Below are 20,001 nucleotides of genomic sequence, written 5' to 3'. Positions count from 1 at the left end.
GAGATAGAGTGGTATCTGGCAGCCCAGGAGAGCCTCAGCATTGACACATTTGAAACACAAAGGAAAGAATACTGATTTGTAGTTGGATTTAAATAGGTCAGACTTCATGTTGGAGGGAAGAGATTTCTGAGTTCTGGGTTTGTCACTTGTGTTACTGCACAGATACTGTGTGTGGGGGTCAGGGAAGGTAGTTCATGGCAGTTTGCTGAGACAGTGAAAATAAGATACACAGCCTGTGGACCTTAAGCTGAGTAATAGCTAGAGAACTAGCAAGAAACAAAAGCAGGAAGACAAACAGAAAGAGGAGATGGCGAGCAAGATGGGGTACCTGGATCATTATTGCATCTGCAGACTACATGACTTGGCTTAAAATTTTTCTATTCCTTTGAGGGGTCTGTAGTCAGTAATAGTATCATGTGGAAGACAAGGTGCAACCCCCTCCATAATCAGTGTTGACTCTCTACTACATTTTCCATCCTGTCAACTGTCCAATATGAAGAGTTTTCTCCCATCACGTGCCTTGAGGTGCAAGATTGGATTACACTTCTTGTTATATTGGCTTATATCAGTACAAACCTTGTTATTAGTCGTAAAACAGACCATCTCTTTTTTTTTCCTGCAGTTTTACTATGCTACATGAAAAAAGGCTTCTTTTATGGATTTGCTATTTATTGCTTTGCATCTTATTTGATCATCCTCTTGCAATGGAATGACAGGCACAAAATTGCTTTCCTTTTGCCTATCATAAAAAGTGCTTTGAACTCACTTTTTCCTAAATGCCAGTGGTTGAACATGAACATCTTTCTTGCATTCCCTTGGCAGATCCTTTTGATTATTGCTTCAGTTGTTGGAATCATTGTCTACAGGCTCTCAGTTTTCCTGGTGTTCTCTGCAAAGCTGTCACAGCACATCAGCGGAACGGAGGCGATCCGCAAGTACCTGACTCCACAGACAGCCACGTCAGTAACTGCTTCAATCATCAGCTTTGTTGTCATTATGATTCTCAACACCATCTATGAAAAAGTGGCAATCGTGATCACTGACTTCGGTATGCTGCTGCTGTACCTCAGATGGAAACGTGGCGTAAAATAGCTAGAAAAATTAGCATTTATACGTATTGTAGGTATTACAGTAAATGAGCACCTGTACCACATCTTTCAGAATTTTCCCACAAAATCACACAATACCACCTAGAAATTTTCCAATATAGATTTTCTCAATATCAGAGAAATATGATATTCAGCTCCTTGCCTGAAAAGTCCTTACATAGGCAGCATGAAAGATCAATTGTTTGCAGTTTTGTGCCTGTGAAACATACAAAGCAAAGAAAATTACTACAACACCAAGCTTTATGAAAACAGATCAGCAAGGCATAACACATTCAATTATATTAGCTTTTGTTTATGGAGAAAAGAGCTATTTTCTTGTAAATAAATGAACTAAGGTCACATTCCAAAGCTACATGATGTGTTTAAACAGATAAACAATCACAAATAATATTATTCTCTATATCCAGGCCATCAACATTAAAGTAGCTCTTTTACTTTAGATGCATGATGTAGTGTGGTGTTTTCATTAATACTATTTCATCAGTTCAAAGTGTTACATTTGCATCTTTCCTGAGTCTGCTGGATTTAGGTGCTTTTTCTTTCCCTGAGTTATTAGAATTTTTGCTTCTTCTCATTCTTTATTGTCAGGGAACAAGTTCTTTTATTTTTACAACCCATACAGCTTTAGAATTATATGATGGTTACAGTATATGTGGGGATTATGTACAATCTAAATGATAATGCTCTCAGTTTATAAAGGAATATGAGGTATAAAGGTACTTTCCAGCTGAGGCTCTAGAACACCTTGTAGGTTACTTGTAGGTTGGGTTGGGGGGGTTTAAATTTATTTACTTTTCTTTCATTGCAGAACTTCCAAGGACACAGACTGATTATGAAAACAGTCTGACCACAAAGATGTTCTTGTTCCAGTTTGTAAACTACTATTCTTCATGCTTCTACATAGCCTTCTTTAAGGGTAAATTTGTAGGTCACCCTGGAAGTCCAGTTTATTGGCTAGGAAAGTATCGCAATGAAGAGGTAAGAATGTAGAATGTGGAATTAGTCCAGGTATTGTGCTGCAGTTAGGAGTGTATAAAGTAAAACAGAGTTGTACACATTTAACATTAGGGCTTAAAAAGTGATCACCCCCTAAGCTAATTGCCTCCTCATTAAACCCCAGCATAAAAGAACACAGCACAAGACCAGCTGGGCTTAGAAATATATTACACATACCCAAAAAAGTGTATTTTACCATGGTCCTGCAATCTGTGTCTGTGCACACAGAAAGGAGAAAATATCAGTAAAAACATTCCTATTTTGCTGGGTGACCCTCACCTGGTGATAGCACAGAGCTGCATGACTTCACCTGGTGTTTCACTCTTTCGCTGGTATTCTGTCAACCTACCACATGTGGCCTGGAATTGGCTTTTGCATCCCTTACTGGAGAGGTTTGCCTAGACAGTCTTCTTCAATTGCTTTCAGTAATGTTATTATAATAAACCAGGAATGCATCATCTTAAATGCTTTATTCATGCCGGAAAAGTTACCCAGCTTAAAAAAATTTTCCTGTCTCTCCTGACCTTCAGTGTGATCCAGGTGGATGTCTCCTCGAGCTCACAACCCAGCTTGCCATCATAGTAGGAGGGAAAGCTATCTGGAACAATATCCAAGAAGTGCTTCTTCCGTAAGTTCAAACTATTAAGTAATCTGCTCTTTCATATTTGAAAAATACTGCTTTGCTTGAAGCTGTCAGGTACTTGGTCACTGAGTTTGCTAAGTGAATATTGTATTCTGAAAAAATAAGACTTTTCCTCAGAGTCTTTTTTGGTCTGGTGGTCTGGTGTCCTGTCTCTGCTGTTTTAACTGATTTTAATTCTAATCAGAAATTCTTCCTTCCTCTGCAAGTCAAACTCAATGTGTTTCAGGTCGAATATTCAAAACTGAGGTAGTGAAGCTATGAGAATATTAAACTGAAGACTTACTTAGTACTGATTGGAATGATTTGTTGTTATACATTGGGCTTTTAAAAGGCATGTATAAGTTACTACTTTAACTCATTTAGTAAATATAAATCACTATGATTCTGATATATTGCCCCTTTACACTCTTATTTATGGTTTGTAAAAAAACATTTTTAGGATAAGGCAACAAAAGGAAGGAAGGAAGTTTTGGATAATTCAGAGATAAATAAATAAATCCATTTCTGCAACAGCAGAAATGCCCTTTTTTTTTAATTTACTGAACTTTTTAGGTTCTTTTACCAATGTTAGTTTTCTCTCTGTCTTATAGTTTGGTCAAGAATCTAATTAGAAGATACTCTGCGGCTTCTAGATCAGAAAAAGTTGTTCCACGTTGGGAACATGACTACCAGCTCCAACCCATTGGAAAACTTGGGCTATTTTACGAGTATCTTGAAATGGGTAAGGAACAGTTTAGTCTGGATTCACTACTGTTGTCAGATACAGACAAGTTCTAAAGAAAATCTTCATACAAGCAATGCTTAATATGGTGGACAGAGGAGACAATCATGTTTTCTGAGACAAGTTTTGACTGAGCCATTGGAGATGGTTTTACAAGCTTTTATTAAGCAGCTAAGCCTTAATCCATTTTATAACTAAGAGACAGCATGTGATTGTTCAAGGAGGAGTGCTACTGCTTCCTTGCCTAATCCTGTGAGAAATGCATTCCGAAGGCAGACCCCTGTCATGTTCTGGTGTTGCATAGGCAATGTCTGGAAAGGCTGACCTGGAACAGAGACTAGACAGAGTAAAAGGAATAAAATAGATATTTATTGAAAGGATCCAGCTTGGGCAGTTCAAGAGCCTGGCCAGGGCTATACCCAAATCAAATCCAAGATGCATCCCAGTCACGAGTTTTACACTTTTATAAGCTTTGATTCATCTACATATTGGGGTCAATTGTCCAACCACAGCCCCAGGCTGTGAAGTCTCAGCCCCCTGGCTTGCCCCCTTTCCCTTGCCATTGTTTATGCTTTTTGGGTACCTGCTGTCCTTGATTCTCTAGCTGGGAAGGGATTGTTTTGTCTAACTACCCTGTGAAGAGAACTTACTGATGCATAATATGAAGTTTCAGAGTTACACACCAAGCAGCAGAGAATCTGAAAAATATAAAAGCTAAAACCCAAGGCATCATTTCCGTCCCTTAGGTGTCATAGCAGAGCTCTGTGTCACACTGCTCTGCTGGAGATCTGCAGTCACCAGTACTCATGGCTGGTAACTTGAGAGCTGGTGGGCCGTGGCTGGTTTGATGCCACCATCCATTCTGTGACAACATTGCTGGTGTACTTAAGGCATTACCCCAATAAGATGATTGTTGGTTTGGATCTTCATTATGGACACAGATAATCATGAGATTTCCAGGTCTTCATGATAAAGATGTCAGAAAAAAATGGATATTTGAATACCCAGAATAGTTCCTCATGCTGTGTAATTTTTGTAATGTTTTCCTGTCCCCTTCACCTAGCAGGTTTTTCCAGTACTGTTGTGCTACTATTTTCTCATCCAGAAGATTCACTAGGAACCCAGCTACTCTTTCTTGTTTCTCCCATGTGAATTTGGAGTATATAAACTATGCATACCTACACTTGCTTATCTCCAGTAAGTGAAGGTTCATCAATGAGTGCAACCTCTCCCTTTCACAGTGATACAGTTTGGCTTTGTGACCCTGTTTGTGGCGTCGTTCCCCCTGGCTCCTCTTCTGGCTCTTATTAACAACATGTTGGAGATCCGGTTGGATGCGTGGAAGCTGACAACCCAATTCAGGCGTGTGGTTCCACAGAAGGCACAAGACATTGGTGCCTGGCAGCCCATCCTGCAGGGCATTGCCATTTTGGCCGTGGTCACCAATGTAAGTACGGTGCCAACAGTGGCAAAAGATAAAATGCCTTCACTGCAGGTGCTGCATACAAATGTGGGAATGCTTTGTGTGGCAATGCAACTGAAATGATCCTCGAGGCACACCTTCTCAAAACAGAAATTCAGCTTCTTTCTTGTGTACTTAAAAATACAATGTGTGCTCAAAATTGCAGATCAGAATTAATTTTCCAAGAATTTAGATGCTGATCTGTTCTTCAGTTGTACCTAATTTTTGTAAGTACACAACAAAGAAACTGAATTTTAAGAGACTTTCCTGAAAATAAAGCAACAATTCTGATTAATAATACTTCTAACAATGAAATTTAGACCTTTCACATTTTGTATCAATTCACCAATATTTTATTTGTAGGCTGCATTGTGGGAAGAAAAATAAGCCATTGTTATTTATCATTGTGGACTATTTGATTGCTTATCCTTAAACAGTAGCTATTATGTATTAACTTACAGAAAATTCTTGCTACTGGCCTTTTTTAAAAGGAGCAATGACCACTGGTTTCTTCTGCAGGGACAATAATGCCACAGATTATCCATGGGGAATAGCCTTTCTCAACAAGGTCACTTCAAGAAGGTTTTCTTTTGTTATCAGAGAGATCCAAATATGTTATGCTATTGGATAAGATATCTGTATTTCCTAGTCAATCTAGCTGGATCTTGTAATACCAGTATGAAACTAGAAGCTGAACATGTATTTTTAGATTACTTTAAAATACTGTATTTTATCACAGTTCTCGTGGTATTCAGGGCAGAGTTAAAGTGGCTCTGGTGACCTTATGTTTACTTGGCCATGTGTAGCCTTCTGTTAGAGATGTGTTTGTCCCCTTCCTTCTGCACTTGATGTCATTGCAAACAGGGCATCAGCCACTCACCTCCGTGGGGCTGTTGGCATGCCAGGGGCTCAGCTCCAGAGACTGTCACGTTCAAACAGCCCTGCTGCACATGACCTCAAAGAGATTGGTATTTATTGCTAATGAAGTGTGGGCCATAAAGCCATATGCTTCAGCAAATGCTAGAAGTTGTTTTCCTCCTTTAAGTGTGTTTCTTTTCTTGTTTGACATCCAGGAACTGATCCAAGTCATCAGTCTTTCCTTTACCAACCCTGCCTTGATTTTTACCTTAGTACACAGAAAGTGTTTTTTCTCTTCTACATGATTTGTTACAGCTGATTATACCTCGGTAGTATATCATCTTCTCCTTCATGCATCTTCTCCTTCCTGCATGTTACCTTCATAGCAGCTGCTAGTACTTGTAAGCAACTTTTGCACAAAGCTACCAGTTTTGAGAGTTGCCGTGAGGTGCTGGACTTGCTATTGCATCTGTTGTTGATTTGAAGACTGATTTTAATTAGTTATGGTATAAATGGAAAACTGTGTTCAGTAAAGCTTGGGAAGCGAAGAATGTGCTGTTTGTTTGTAGCTCTCCAGTGCAATACTCTGAAATGCAGCCCATAATTCAAGAGGAAAAAAAGTCTTTCCTTTGAGAGGATGCCGTAGGATTAGCTCTCGTATTTCTGTCCTTGAAGTTCTCCGGAGCACATCTGGAGATCATTCTGAGAGAGGGAGGAGAGTGAGACAGGGTTCAGATTTAGGATGATGAGAGACCTGGGACCTTGCAAAAATGATTCTGTAAGATCAAGTATTAAGCTCTGTAAATACCATATTCCAGCATCTTTCTGATACAAAGAAGCAGCATCAAACTCATTTGGTCCAAAGGGAGAAACAATTTTTTTGTCTTGCTGTTAAGTTGATATTAATTCATTTATGGTCTGACTAGATGAGTTAATGAACAGAAAGAAAGTTTATTTAACAGAAATTTTCTATGCTTGTAATTCAGACTACAAATACTGAGCTTGTACTCTACTTTTAACTCTACTTCAGAGTTAAAAACAGAGTAATTTAGCTGTGAGGTCGTCTCCCTGCAACTGCAAGACACAGTAATATATACTTCTTGTCAGTCAAGAACACCTACTCAGCATGTAAATATAAACAACACATAATTTTCACTTCATTTCACACTGGCATGTAATGCTTAAAAACAGTATTTAAAAGTCCATGCCAGCTACATTTGATTTAAGCCAAAGTGCAGTACAAGAAAAACACCTTATCCTTGAAAGTTTTCAAAGAGTTAGATCTAGGGTGCCTCCCTTTTATTTCTCATCAGCCAAACTTTCTCTCAGCTGAATTCACTTGCAGCAATATTTAGGAGAACTAAACACAGATCTTGGATCACGGTCTCAAAAGGATTGTTTCTGCAACTTTTATCTTAACTACAGTTTAGCTTCTCAGGTTCTTCTTCTTCAGAGTAGGCCAACTCAAAAGTTAAGACACTAGGATATCATTCATTATTTGGCAGAGATGCCACTTGAAGTAGGGTGGGTCTTGCCCCCTTTTCAACTCCCTGCTCTTTCCCTTTGCTGTCTTCCCCTGCCCAGTGCTGTCTCTTGCATGTCTTGGTGTGTCTGGCACCAGCACTGTATGAACACATGATGAATCAGACCAGGGAAAGGCTCCAGTGGTGATTCCCAGTCAGATCAGCATTGTCATCTGATCTGCTGCATGGAGCCAGGAATGGCCATGCCAGCACAGAGCACGAGTCAACTGCTAGAGGCAGAGCCATGAGGTTGTTTTAGCTAGCACTGCCACCAAAGCATTGCTCAAGGAACTGTAGAAGAGGTATCCTCTCTTTTTTTCACCCTTTCTCCTCTCTCTCTTTCCCTTTTTCTACAAATACCTCCTCAGGCTAGGACCGACTGGCTGGGAATGATGCACAAAAATGGAAATTTTTTGTCCCATGTCATCAAAATAAGGAAATCCAGACCTCATGAATTGCAGACTGGCATGATGGGGAATAAAATACAGATATTAACCAGTTTTTATGTTCCTCTGTTATCCATTACTGCTCGACTTTGCCCCTAACTCTGTCCCACGATTTTCCTGTAGTTTTTTCTGCCTCTTTTATACATCTCTGCCTCCTTCCCCCTGATCTCATCATATCCCTACTTCACACCTTTCTCCTGCATGTTTCTGCCCTGGTTCTTTCCGTCTATGTTGTTAAGAGAGTATTTTTATCCTAGTATGGGACAAAACACCTCTGTCAGTCCTGGAGTGCAGCTGGTCACTCCTTCCCAGGTGCTGGGCACCAGAGACGCCTGTTGTTGTAAGTTGGCTGGGCAGCCACTTGCTAAATACTCAGCTGCAGATCTTGCCAGTGGAAAGTCTTCCTCACAGGGAAACCTTTTGAACTTGCAGTAGCAGGGGAGGAAATTGGATTAAACATAGTTAACCTGTCCTCCAGAATAGGATGTTTTGGGAAGTTCATGAGTTTAGAAAAGACTTCCCACAACAAACCCACAGATCATATTTCCTACTCAGTTTGTGACTAGCAGACTGAGTAGGACAGGGACTCTCTTGGGAGTAAGATAAAAACAAATGGTCACGTCATATAAAACAGCACTATGCAGCTGCTACTAAAAAAATTATCTTGGCATCAAGAGCAGTTTCCACATGTACTACGCTATAGTAGGAGGCAGCAAGCACCAAGATGAACTTGAGCTGGCTAGCACCTCAGAAAGGGTGGGATGTTTCTAGGACCAGAGATGGATCAGTTATATATCTAATTTATTTAATTCCTTTACTCAGACATCGGAGAACCTGATGACATTTAATTTTCTATTACTGAAGAACTCTTCTGTTGTTTCCATTAGTTTCATCAGCCAGAATTTCCTTAAGCATCGCATAAGTACTCATAAAAGCACATTTGCTGATCTCCTCTGCATGCACATGAAAAAAAGTATTTTATACTATAATTGTTTTAAGGCATTCAGCAGAGCTGGCATAATTTAGAAACTGTACAGTCTACATGCCAGAAAGGGATTGTTTTGTGCCCATGAGAGACTACATGCTCATTTACAGAATGAACAACCACTGACAAGAAAAGAACATATTTTCTATTTTTTGCTCATATGCTAACTTTTGAGATGACAAGTATATGGCAAAGGAATGCATATTAAAGCTTATTTCTTTAACACTGCTCTGCCTTTTTGTCTTCTCTTCCTGAAATGCAGGCTATGATCATTGCTTTTACATCTGACATGATTCCTCGTCTGGTTTATTACTGGTCCTTTTCGGTCCCTCCTTACGGGAGTCACAGCAGTCCCACTATGAAGGGCTATATAAACAGCACACTTTCTGTCTTCAATATATCAGACTTCAAGAATGCAAGCAAGCCTTTTTCCTCTCGGTTTGGGAACCAAACAACATGCAGGCAAGTGTCAAATAAGCATTTGTCATTTGCAATTACAAAAGTAATGGGTTTTATATCTAAGCCATCTAGTTCAGTTAACAATGTCCCATAAGAAATATTAAAACACAGGAAAACCCAGCGTATTTTGAATGGCAGAATGGAGTGGAAATATTCACCCATAAGTTAGAGCTACTCATAAAATTCTGATTTTAATTTGGCTTTCTCCTAGCTGGTAGTTTTCAAAAAAAGCACCTTAAAATTTTTATCAGCTAAAATGGCAAAAATACGACATTTCAGCCAAATATGGCTTATCTTGCAGATATGATTTTACCCATCACAGCAGCTCCCCGAGCTAACTGTTCTGGGACACATTAAGCAGGGCCATGTCGTGCTCCATCCTCTGGCCACAGTGCCGTACTGCAGAGATGCCAGGGAGCAGCTCCTGACTTTCCTGAATTGCTTTCAGATACCGGGATCTCCGCTACCCTCCTGGTCACCAGCACCAATATGAGCACAACATTTACTACTGGCATGTCATTGCAGCCAAGCTGGCTTTCATCATCGTCATGGAGGTCAGTGTATGGGGATTTGAGCATTGTTGTTTAGTCTCTTCCCTCCCTGCAGAAAATCCTTCGGAGACATTTGGTCCAGGCACAGCTATCAGAGCTGGTGATGTGTGCTAGCCTAAGCAAGAACTTGGGAGATGTAAATTAAGAGTAGCAACATTAGGAAAAGCTTTCCCTCAAATCGTGACATCAGCTGAAGATTGCCCCACATATCTGCAGCCTCTTTTCTCAAGAACTGCAGAATAATTTTTAATAGCAGAAATAGAATATGTGCAATTAGGAGGAAGTTTGCGCACAGCATCCTGAGTGCATATACATGATACCTGTACATAATACATGTACATAATACAGGTACAATACATGGCAGAGTGAACTCTGTAAAGACAGTCACTGTAAGAAGTGAGTCTCTAGATGATCATCAAAAAGCAATTGTTCCTTCCTCTGCAGCTACAGCCTGGGCTTATGAAAGATGGGAATCAGTCCAAGATGAAGAGAGAGAGAGACTGGGTATTATTTAATTATAAAATATATGTAGGGCCTGATCCTGGGACTACTGAAGTAATCAGGAACTGGTTAGAGCAGATTTTCTGTATCAGAGAAAAGTAATTGCCCCAGAGTAATTTGAAGAAACCTGAAAAATCTTACAGGAAACTATAAACAGTGTTTCCATGTGGGAGGGAAGCACTGTGTACCAGTGGGTTTCCCCAAAGCAGACAGAGAAGTCCTCGCTCAAATCAGGGCTGGAAAATCAGAAATTCTTGTTTATCAGATAATTATTCCATCCTATTAGTCATATCTTTTAAAAATCTTTTTCTACCATGTTAGATACTGGTACTGAATCAGCTCAGAGTCTTAAGAGAGAAAATGACATTTCATTTATAATTGTAATAATGTCCTGTTCAGCCTGACTGACATTTTTTCATTTTCACCTTTCCCAGCATGTCATATACTTTGTGAAGTTTATTATTTCATATATAATTCCGGATGTATCACAAAAGACCAAGAGCAAGGTCAAACGAGAGAAGTACCTCACACAGAAACTATTACACGAGAATCATCTCAAAGGTGTGACAAAAAACATGGGCAAAATAGCCAACAAAATCATCAGAGGAGCAGACAGCACTTTCCGACCTAAAGATGAATAAGTACTTTTTCATGTGGTATAACAGCACTTGGAGAACTAATACCTATACGGATATTACCAATAGCTATCAAGCACTTTGGATTTACTAAACATTGTTTCTTGCAACTCTTACATTCTCATTTACCAGCTTACCTTGGACAAATGCAACCACTGCAACACAGATAAGAGTTATCTTTTTTTTTTTTAAACAGCTTTTTAGGACATATTAAAAAAAAATAAAAAGATGAAGGTGAAAATTATTTATCCTCTTAAGAAGATGCAGATTAATTCCCAAACACCTAGGCTGCTTTCTACTTTTTTAGGCAGCAGCTATTAGATAACTAGTCCGACTTGAATAAAACCTGAAGAGCAAGAATAATTTGCTATAAGAATATCATCGCATGGAATGAAGGAATTTTGATTGCTTGCTAATGCAAACCTCAGCTATAAAATGAAGAGGAAATGCCAAACATGAAGGAAAAAGAAAGAAAACACAACTTAAAATCCCACTGTTAAGTCATTGAACTGACATACTAAGCTTGGTTGCTTGCTACTCTGAATTATCTATGCATACTGAGACTTAAATGGATAACAAGCCATTTCAATTAATCATGGACTTGGATCACAAAAAGCAGCAGGACTGTAAGCCCATCCTGTTCATCAATCTCTGTGTAAACAGGAGAATTGCCTTTGAAATCAATGCATACAAACTGACCTTACAGCACTCCAAGGGAGTAGAAAACTCAGGCATTTTATCTTTCCCCAGTCAATGTACTTTCCTTAGTTCACTCACCCATTCTGAGCTAAATGCTCATACCTTGAAGGTCTCTTACCTGTAAAAGCAATAAGTGTTAAAAGTCTTTTTCATACCAAATCAATATTAGTGGAAGGCTGTCTTTTGCATTTCTCTCACACCAGAATGTGCTGTTCCCTGAGGTTTTGACATAGGACAAATGTGCAGCTGAACATTTTGATACAACATTGTGTGATAAAGTGAATTCTGACAAGATTGTGAATCTATTGAGACCAGAGATTGGAATAAACCATTTAATAGGCCTTAACCATGCTATGAAGCTTTAAATAATATGGAAGGATGTCAGAGGTGAGGAGGTGTGAGCTACAGCCACCAGTCCTCTTCAAATCAGGCTGTAGGTCTGCTTGCTTCTTTTGGCTCCACCTGCAAACTGGGAATTAGGGAATTACAGATTAGGCATGTATGTGGAGGGCTATTTTGTGCCTGAAGCAATGATATTGCAGATTATTCACTTGCTTTCTCTTTTAAAAGTTTTAATGGACCAATTTATATAAATCATGAATGCCAAAACCTTTTTTAAAAAGCAAAATATACCCGTACTCTATAAACGTGGTGATTATTTTATGTTTGTAATTTTTTTACTCTTCTTAAATGCAATAGAGATGCAGAATTTTTAGGCAGATTATTAATATAGCTTTTTTACGTATGCAGTCCATTTACAGAAACTAACATTTATAAGATGTATTTTATCCAGTCAATAATAAGAAGGAATTAAACATATGAATTTTGCAGAAAAATCTCAAATGCTGAGTGCCATGTAACTCAAGCCTGTCTTTTGAAGCAAACCCTACAGAATCATAAGATCATTCAGACTGGAAAAGACCTTTAAGATCATCAAGTCACACCATTAACCTGACACTGCCAAGTCCACAACTAAACCATGTCCCCGAGTGCCACATCTACATGTCTTTAAAATGCCACTCTCTGAGCCTGGCCATCCAGCCAGTTTTTATCTAGTGAACAGTAGGTCTGCCCAAGCTGTGAGCAGATCGGCACCTGTTCTCCCCCAGGGGCTGTGTCTGCCTAAGTGGTGTAGCAGGACACTGACCATTTCCCCTTGGATTATGAGGGCCTCATTCTGCTCCCTGCCCCTGTCTCCCACCTCAGGGGGCTGGGTACTCAGAGAACAACTGGTCTTACTACTTAAGACTGAGTCAAAGAAGACACTGATTACCTCAGTGTTTTCCTCATTTTTGTTACTGTGTTTTCCACCATATCCAGTAAAGGATCGAGAGTCTCCTTAGCCCTCCTTTTGTCTCTAATATGTTTATAGAAACATTATTATTATCTTTTGTAGCCAGATTAAGTTCTAGTTGGGCTTTGGCCCTTCTAATTTTCTCCCTGCATAGCCTCATGGCATTAGTCTTCCTGAGCTGTCTGCTACTTCTTCCAAAAGTCATCAGCTCTCCTTTTTTACCTGAGTTCCAGCCGAAGCTCTCTGTTCAGCAAGGCTGGTCTTCTCTTCTTTTGAATATTTCCAGGGATGGAGACTCTGCAACCTCTCTGAGCCACCTGTGCCACTGCTCAGTTATCCTGAAAGTGAAAAGTGTTTCTGTTCATGCCCACTGCCTCTGGTCCTGTCACTGAATGATATACCAGACTTTCAGTTAACACAAAACTGTTTCAAGGAACAATTTTAGTGAAGTACTCAGGATTTCCCTGTGCAAAATGAGTTGGGTTAGAAAGGACAGCCAGCTCCTTTCATACTTGGAGCTTTTGATTTTAGCTTTCAACTGGCCCTTTCTCATTTGCAGTTGTGTTCAGATGAGAGATGCAATTTTTATTCCCTCATCAGTGAGCACAGCACAGTGTGCCTTAAATACTTTTCCAGGTGTGGTGTTAGAGAGCTGGGGCAGGTAAGGAGGCATCCTGTGATAAAGGGGGGGAAATGCAGCACAAAATCGACCATTTCAGGTAATTATTTGGTCTTAAGGAAGCTCTTTGAGAGTTAAATAGACTAGGAAACAAACTAATTGTCATACTGTGAGCAGTGGCGGAGCTTAAGGCTGATTTTCAGGAGTACCTAGACTTTTCCTCCCTGTTTGATACCTGGGGACTCTCCAAGTTGTTTCTTCCTACATCAGTTGGCATAATTACGTGAAGGGGGAGTTAGCCCTCAGTGTCCTAAAGAGTTTATATTCCTGCCTTTAAAATAACAATTAAGAAACCTGCTACATCAGCAAAGCCTATGTGCCTATGGCTTGGACTCCTCCCATAATAAAATCCCAATCAGCCCTGAGTGTGTTTCTATGTAACCTTTTTTGTTCAGACGACAAATGTCTGTCTTCCGCTTGTCTCCGTTTTCTGGGAGACACCACAGACTAGGCTGGGCACACATGGACTGGGTTCCTTTTGGTTCAAACTGACCCAGAAGGAGGCTTTTAGATAAGCACTTCAGGCACTTAGTCTGCAGAGCTGAAACCAGAGCTGGGCTGAAGAGAGTGGTGAGCTCTGCATGGGCATCACCTAGCCAACATTAACTTTTTGCTCCAGTGATTTGGTTCTGAAATGCCATGCCCCTTGCTAATGTAGCTGCAACATTTCATTTCAGAAGACATTGCACCAGGAATTCAATTAGGTTTGCCATGTGCTCAGTGTTATTCACAGCAGAGTTCTGAATCAGAGAAAGAAGATGGAAACCAACACAGTGCCTAATAATTGCATTTTAATAGTTTGATTTAAGCTGTGCAGTTTCTGAAGCCTCTACCTCCAGCTGCTGAAATGTGCTCTGCTTGCATGCAGGAAGCTCTGCGGAAGCATAAGAACAAAATGCGGGGGGCCAGTTGCCAAGATATGAGTATTTGTACTTTTTTTTTTTTTTAAGGCTTGGTCACTATAATTAAAGATCTGCATGAAGGGAAAATCAGCATTTGTTTTAAACTCTGAATCCATTTTACCTTTTTTCTGCACTTGATATGTAGGCCAAACTCTTACTTTGTACAGATTTGTTGAAGTCAGGGTGAATTTGGACCGGTGAACGTTTCATTGCCTTAACAAGCACCATAAATTACAGACTAGCACCACTGTTCTAGACTCTGTGTATGTCAACAAAATTCAGAATGTAAGAGTGTATTTTTTGTATTTTTTCTACGAATGTTTGCAATTGGTTTCTGAATATTAAGATTTCTTTATATTTATTGTCAGTAAATAAAGTCTATTTTAAAATATCAGTACCTCTGCTGTGGATTAGTGTTGTTTGTTTTTCCTTGAACTGATACTGCTGCTGCCAAATGCTTCACTTAAATTATTACAATGTCATCACTGTCTAATTTTCATATTCATCCTCTTTTTCAATCTTATTCCATTAAACTGTTACTAGTGCTGAAATTTATCTCCTGTGTTTTTCTGCATCCTCTAGATGGAAGTCATTCCTTTCAACATCATGTTGATGACAAGGACCATTATGTTCTCATACAAATAAACAGTTTAGGTCTTTATAACCTTTCACTCCTGTCATGATAAACCCTCTGTTATGTTTCAGAGTCATCATTTATTTCTTCATCTGGATCGAGTCTGGGATGCTCCCACCTCCAGGCAGTCCACTCTGTCTCTCCCTGCCATCCAACCATCAGTTCTCCTCTGCTTCTGCTCTGGGTCCTGCTCTCTGCTGCAGGGAAATCCTTTCCTAAGACTTAGAGAAATTTAGAGAGTAGTTTTAAATAGAGACTTTCTTTGCACTGTGGTGTGTTAGTTTTATTTCACATGGGGATTCTCAGGATCTGCTTTCAGCAGCTTTATGACAGCTGTAGAAGCAAAAGCACTACCACTTCTCACCTATTTTCTGCTGACTAAGGGCTATGTGTCTCCCCAATGTCAGTACCCACATTGCCTTGCCACTCTTGCTTCAATTTGGCTTTGTCAGAGCAAGAACAGAAGAAAATTTAGAATAAAGCATAATAAGGATTATTGTCCTACAAGCAGAAAGACACAATATCATCACAGCCCAAATCCATATGAGGATTGTGCAGTTTTAAATTGACTTATACATTTAAAACTGTTCAAACAACAGGCTTTAGTTATTTTTCTACTTAATATACAAATAGTCAAAGCATAGCATTTTATTTCTGGCGATGCTAGAATGTAATTCTTTCTGTCACAGAGCAGATGAAGTGCACTTATTTTGAATAGCCAGTGTATACCAGATGAAAGTACAGTGTGTTCTGCCCCACCTGGAACACCCAACCTGTTAATGTGTTCTGCCTGCACATCACCAGAGATGTCAGCAAAGGTATGAGCAATTCACACCAAGTCTAGATTTTTCTCTGGTATGCCTGTCATTTCCAGTCTATTACATAAGGCTGCTTTTCCAAGACAGGGGAGCAAATGATGGTGGCTGCAAGTTTTATTTTTATTTGTATTTTTGTAGGCCTCAAGCATGGATCAGTAGCAGGTATGGAAAACACTAAAAAGATACGGATGTAGTTTGTCATAAATAACCTCAACATAGCTTGGAGAAATATTTTCCCCATAAAAAATAATGTGTTCTAATAGCCTGATAATAGTAAAATATTACTTTTAGGAAAGTTGAAGGAAGTGGTTTTTATTTTCAAGCTGGAAGGGCCCCAAAACAAGAGTTTTTTAAAATTGCATTCTACAATTTCTGTTGCATTCTTGATACATTCTGTAAAAGCAATGCTAATTGCTGAGATTAAAGTTACAGTTAATCAATCAGGAATTATATCAATTGTATCAAGATATACTATGTTCTAAAAATATTTAGGCTATGGTAATATCCTAAATGCTGAAGAGGGCGAAAAAGTAGAAAAAGTACTCTACACAAAATCAAGGAGAAAATCCCATTGCATTCCACAGTGTAGCATGCACAGGCCAGGACACCAAAAAGCCACCTCTAGCATATGAAGAGAGAGTTGGGGGGAGGACAAGGTGGAGGCTGAAACTCACATCCTAAATTGTGCAACACAATAGAAATTACAACCAACTCTGATAGCATTAATGCAATATCAGGGCAGGCAATGTATTTGTATAGTAACCATGTAAGCCTCTCACATAATTTCTCAGCTTTTTGAGAAATTGTGATGTCCATAAGTGCCTAAATAAGCCGTGCTAGGAGCCACAGCCACCTGCAGCTATCGCCTTACCTCCCATTCTCTGGGATCCCACTTGGTCTCCTGTTACAGCCGTACTGTGCTCATTCATGCAGTCATGTTCTAAACCGGTCTGGCTGCTCAGAGTGAGCAGGAACTTGTGAGCCTCTCTGGATGGGCACTGCAGGATCTTTGCTTGCTGGAGCCAGGCAAGCTGATGGAAAATGCGACTGACACCCCCAGGCTGGCATTCAGCCCTGAATATCCATCCCCTCCACTGAGGATTGAGGGTGCTTGGGGTTTTATAGAGCTCAGAGCACCCAGGCTGCCAGGGGTTAAGATTACTTGTCCTGTGGGAATATTTTGGCAGCCTTGCCAGCATAAGGAGGCAGGGGCTCTGCCTTCTCCCTGCCACCCTGGAGCTGCCTCCTGCCAAGCCCCGTGTTTGTGCAGCTGTCCACTGGGCAGGGGAATGCAGCCGCACGGATGGATGTGCTGGCACGGGTGGCTGTGCTGGCATGCGTGGCTGTGGCCACATGGGCAGCCTGACAGAGGGTCATGCAGGGTGGGAAGTTGAGATGAGATGGGAAAGGTAGCCCAGGTCTGGCCCAAAAAATGTGCCAAAACACAGCCAAACGGGCTCCTCATCCCATAGCTATTTTAAAGAGTTTGTAAGAGGAACTTGCCTGCTGCCTAAGCTGGTTACACAGATGAATGGGCAGGGCTGTGCCTTTAAGAATCCCCTGCATGACTGTGAACAAGCAGGTCTGGTCTTGGCACCTGCTCTGTGTCCTCTGAATATCCCTATTCAGGTGTAGCTATTGTGCTTTGAGCTCAGGCTTCACCTGAAGCCAAGTGAATTTTCCAAGTTCAGACATGCTGTCTGTGTGTGCTCATATCTTTAACTATATAGAAGATTACATAAATGGCTAAAAACTCACAGGATCAGGCCCTTTATCATTGTCCTAAACGTGGTTTTGCAAAAACTACAGCATTGTTCTATCAGAGATTGCCAAAATGTAATCTGGACTCTGAAAGCCCCAGGACAATGTGGTAGTTTGATGATAGCAACCTGCAGGAGCCAGCTGTGCAGCCTGGGACAGAGGTGACACCAGACAAGGGTATTTGCAGGAGGTTTTGCCAGAGACAGAGGTCGCAGGGCAAGGGCAGCAGCCATGCAGAGCCAGGCAGCCCCCGGGTTACAGCTACGCCAAGGCCAGGACTGAAAACTTCGTGCCATATCTGCTGTTAATTAGTAACCACTTACTTAGACCTGGGAAAGGCAAAAACTGATCTGCCTCTCCTGCAGTACTGTACCTCCAGATTAATGATAGGTTATAGACCTGTTACTGCTCACAGTAGCTTTCCTTTTAAAAGACACTAAAGCATTTCTTTTTCTCTCTTGAAAAACAAGATGCACATGAACATTATATCACTGGTTTTGCACATGACTACAAATTTTAAAAAGGCTCAATTTGTGTTTTCCATGACTGAAAGCTTTTACTGAGAAGCCTAAATAAATTAAAAAAAAAAAAAAAAGGGCCCATATTATTTTCTTTTCTTGTCAGCCTGCTCCTGTATTTTTTCCCCAGTGATCTATAAGGGGGAAAAAATGTCACCATCCCCCAAGAGCAGCCATTAACAAATCCTTTCTTATCTCGTTGTTAAAGTAATGACATCTTATTGACAGTGAGGCAGAACAAACAATGTCTTATTGAAAGCTCCAGTGCTGGAGGATTTGGGCTGTCTTCAGGACCTGAGACCTAGTAATGAAAACAAAACAGGTTTTACTGCTAAATCTGAGACAATGTCTGCTCTAGCTCTCCAATGGCCTTTAGCAGTCCCAGGCACACAGAAGGTGTGCACAGTTCACCAAGGTATCACCTGCACCACAAACTCAGTCAAGTACAGAGACCTTTACTACAAGAAGTATGCCCAAAGTAGCAAGCAGTTAAAGTATGATCTATGGTACATATGGGAACAGTGCTGGAACTTTTCCACAACACTGTACTTGACACATAGATTAGCCTGGAAATACAGGTCCATCAATTTCTTACAATCTGATTTAGTCTTGTCAGAGTCTATGACAAATTATTTGCTGATTTCTGTACCTCATCAAATTTTTTAGATCAGCTGCAGATTTTTTTGATGAGCAAACATGAGTTGCTGATTTGGGTTTTGGTTGTCATGTATGTGTATGATTGTATTAAAATTATTAATGTACCTTTGTTCTTTAGGTAGATTCTCCTTCTTGTAGCCCGCTCTCAGTATCTTGTGGGTACAAAGAGAGTTTTGCAACCCAGGTCCATTGTATACATATGCTTTTGTACAGATGAAAAATTGTTCAGTTGCAGAAAATGTAACTGTGCCCCTCAAATTCACCCAAGGAAAGGGGAAAGAAAAATGCAGAAAACCAGTTGTTGTAGGACTGAAGCCTACAGCTTCAAGTAATCTAAACTACCCCTGTCAGAGGTCAAGCACATCCTATCCCCCCAAGCTTTCCTGTACATTTTTCCCCTATCACTTATGTTTATTTGGCATCCTGAAGAATCAGCTCAAGATGCAAAACTGGGAGAGACCTAACTAAAATCATACAAATACTGAGTATTTTTCAACCAGCACATCACAGGGCCACAACTGCTGGTGCACAGAAAGAGCAGGCCACCATGTCATGGCACAGCAGGGTAGGACAGCAAGACCCACTTGGAGTGCTTTAAAGTCTTGTAGATCCATGTCCAGGTGTCTTGGCCGGGGAGGTGGAAGAGGCAGCTAAGTGAGTCTTACAGATCTCTACTACCTAAGAGTCATAATTTTCCCTCTCCATGAACCTTTACTCTGCACAACATTCCTCAGGCCCTTTGTAAAGATGATTCAACTCATTAACTCAAGACAAAATTCCCCCATTTTTATCTATTCAATTTTATTCTGGGTAGGTGAGTCAGTCTTGTTCATTACAGACCCAAACACCACCAGAACCAGAGCACAGTCAAAAGTTGGAGGACCAAACCTGCCCTGTCAGGGTTTATGATGTATTAGATCAACTGAGTCTATGGAATGAACTGCATCTCTCAAAGTTCCATTACTTCACAGAATAGTTACGTGGTTTGCAAATGCTTTTTTCATTGTTGTCTTTCTTTTTTTATTTATGAAGTTAATGCATCACATGTATACAGCACATATATAATAGGCTAAGACAGAACGTGAACATACATTAAAAAAGTGCTCAATTTATCGGTATTAAATCTAACAGATCTTAGATTAAATAGAAC

At 40.2% G+C, this 20,001-nt stretch overlaps 1 protein-coding gene across 2 annotated transcripts in view; it reads left to right on the top strand.

Moving 5' to 3' along the window:
* ANO6 (anoctamin 6) overlaps positions 1-14,857 on the top strand; it is a 79,086-nt gene extending 64,229 nt beyond the window's left edge. For both annotated transcript variants that reach the window (XM_033056872.2, XM_033056871.2), the window contains exons 13-20: positions 823-1,048; positions 1,918-2,087; positions 2,636-2,733; positions 3,339-3,469; positions 4,711-4,916; positions 9,006-9,205; positions 9,651-9,756; positions 10,689-14,857. In XM_033056872.2, coding sequence (XP_032912763.1) covers positions 823-1,048; positions 1,918-2,087; positions 2,636-2,733; positions 3,339-3,469; positions 4,711-4,916; positions 9,006-9,205; positions 9,651-9,756; positions 10,689-10,895 — 1,344 coding nt within the window. In that variant the 3' untranslated portion in view covers positions 10,896-14,857. The remainder of the gene's footprint in view (positions 1-822; positions 1,049-1,917; positions 2,088-2,635; positions 2,734-3,338; positions 3,470-4,710; positions 4,917-9,005; positions 9,206-9,650; positions 9,757-10,688) is intronic.
* The last annotated feature ends 5,144 nt before the right edge of the window (positions 14,858-20,001 follow it).

Source organism: Catharus ustulatus, chromosome 4, assembly GCF_009819885.2.
Source record: "Catharus ustulatus isolate bCatUst1 chromosome 4, bCatUst1.pri.v2, whole genome shotgun sequence".
Classification (NCBI taxonomy): domain Eukaryota; kingdom Metazoa; phylum Chordata; class Aves; order Passeriformes; family Turdidae; genus Catharus; species Catharus ustulatus.
This window is presented reverse-complemented; position numbering and strand designations above follow the sequence as displayed.